The sequence below is a fragment of the Colobus angolensis genome, unplaced genomic scaffold (assembly GCF_000951035.1).
Source record: "Colobus angolensis palliatus isolate OR3802 unplaced genomic scaffold, Cang.pa_1.0 Scaffold3, whole genome shotgun sequence".
NCBI classification, from domain to species: Eukaryota; Metazoa; Chordata; class Mammalia; order Primates; family Cercopithecidae; genus Colobus; species Colobus angolensis.
The window spans coordinates 20,935,012-20,936,674 of NW_012116265.1; the positions used below are offsets into that span (position 1 = coordinate 20,935,012).

A 1,663-nucleotide genomic window follows, 5' to 3' on the forward strand; every position below is an offset into this window, starting at 1 on the left:
AGATTGCACCACACAACTCCAGCCTGAGCAACAGAGACTCCGTCTCAAAAAAAAAAAAAAAAATCATAGTTTTGAAAGCTTCAGGGTTCATGCTGTTGCACTATCAGCAAGATCTATGTGGGATCATGCATGGCACTAGCTCCTCTCACTAGATGCTTGATGTCTTAAGTAACACTGTATGCTACAGGCTGTGTCATTAAATGCAAAACCACCACCAAACTCTCAGTGACTAAGTCTGGGGACTAAGGGAGGATCTGTTTATCCCTGTAAGACGGACCTTACAGAGCTAATTTGGTATATATCTGTGCTGCTAGGCTTGAGGCAGCGGTTCCCAAACAGAAATACCAGCATTTCCTGGGAAACTTTTTAAAACTACACAATTAAATTAAATAAGAATATCTCAGGGCAGAGCTTACAGTTTTAAAAGCTCCCAAGTGATTCTAGTATGTGGCCAGGGAAGAGAACTACTAAGGTGAGGTCCAATGATCAAAAAGCTCCTCAGAGAGCTGGAATATTTAACCCACCTGGGGTTAAAACAGAACTGCCTTAAAGGGACTGTGTCATCAAAGTTTTGACATTAAGAGTTCTGACACATTCTTATTAGTGTATACTTACAATTAATATGGCTACAAAACAGGCTATGGTTGTGTTCCAGTCTCCACTGGCTGTTGCTGAGGCTTTACCAACCAGAACACTGTAGAAAATGAAATCTCCCAATCCAAGTTTTACTCCCCCTAAAAAGGAAAGATTACAAATATAAAACAGTTGGTCACTCTTTGCTATGATTTCACAATTCAAAAATATCACTGCCCTACTCAACCCCACAATGAATGAGAGAAGCCAGTAAATGATATACAAAATTAGGCTTCAGCTGTGTCTTTCTTTTTTTGTTTTCTACAATAGGAGTTCCAGATTCTACGTGACTGACTCTGGAGTCTTAACTGTAGATGCTGCTGTTATTTATCAATAACAATAGTAAGTAATAATCGTCATCTATTGAATATATAGTTTACACCCAGCACTTGTACTAAGAAGTCCTTATAAGAATTCTGAGATAGGCATTATTTTATCATCTTATTAATTAATATATATATATATATATATATATTTTGAGATGGAGTCTTGCTCTCTGGCCCAGGCTGGAGTGCAGTGGCATGATCTCGGCTCACTGCAAACTCTGCCTCCCAGGTTCAAGCGACTTTCCTGTCTTAGCCTCCTGAGTAGGTGGGATTACAGGCGCATGCCACCATGCCTGGCTAAGTTTTGTATTTTTGATAGAGACGGGGTTTCACCATGTTGGTCAGGCTGGTTTCGAACTCCTGACTTCATGATCCACCCACCTTGGCCTCCCAAAGTGCTGGGATTACAGACGTGAGCCACCGCGCCCAGCCTATCATCTTATTTTTAAAAACAGCTTCATTAGGCTATGATTTATCTCATACAATACACGCCTGCCCTATTTTACTTAATATAATGTTCCTGAGGTTTAACCATGATACTGCCAAGTGTCTACAGTTTCTTGGAAGTTATTGGAAGCTGAATGGTTTTCCATTATATGGTTTGCTTATCCATTTACCAGTTGATGGACACCTGGATTGTTTTCAGTTTGGGGCTATTCTGAACAATGCTGCTAAGAACATTTATGTCTATGTCTCTGTGGGGA

General features: G+C 40.2%; 1 protein-coding gene across 5 annotated transcripts in view; it reads right to left on the reverse strand.

Moving 5' to 3' along the window:
- The window catches only part of PSEN1 (presenilin 1), a 96,569-nt gene that overhangs the window by 6,090 nt on the left and 88,816 nt on the right, over nt 1-1,663 (reverse strand). For all 5 annotated transcript variants that reach the window (XM_011949617.1, XM_011949615.1, XM_011949618.1 and 2 more), the window contains one exon: nt 616-734. In XM_011949617.1, the coding sequence (XP_011805007.1) occupies nt 616-734 (119 nt within the window). The remainder of the gene's footprint in view (nt 1-615; nt 735-1,663) is intronic.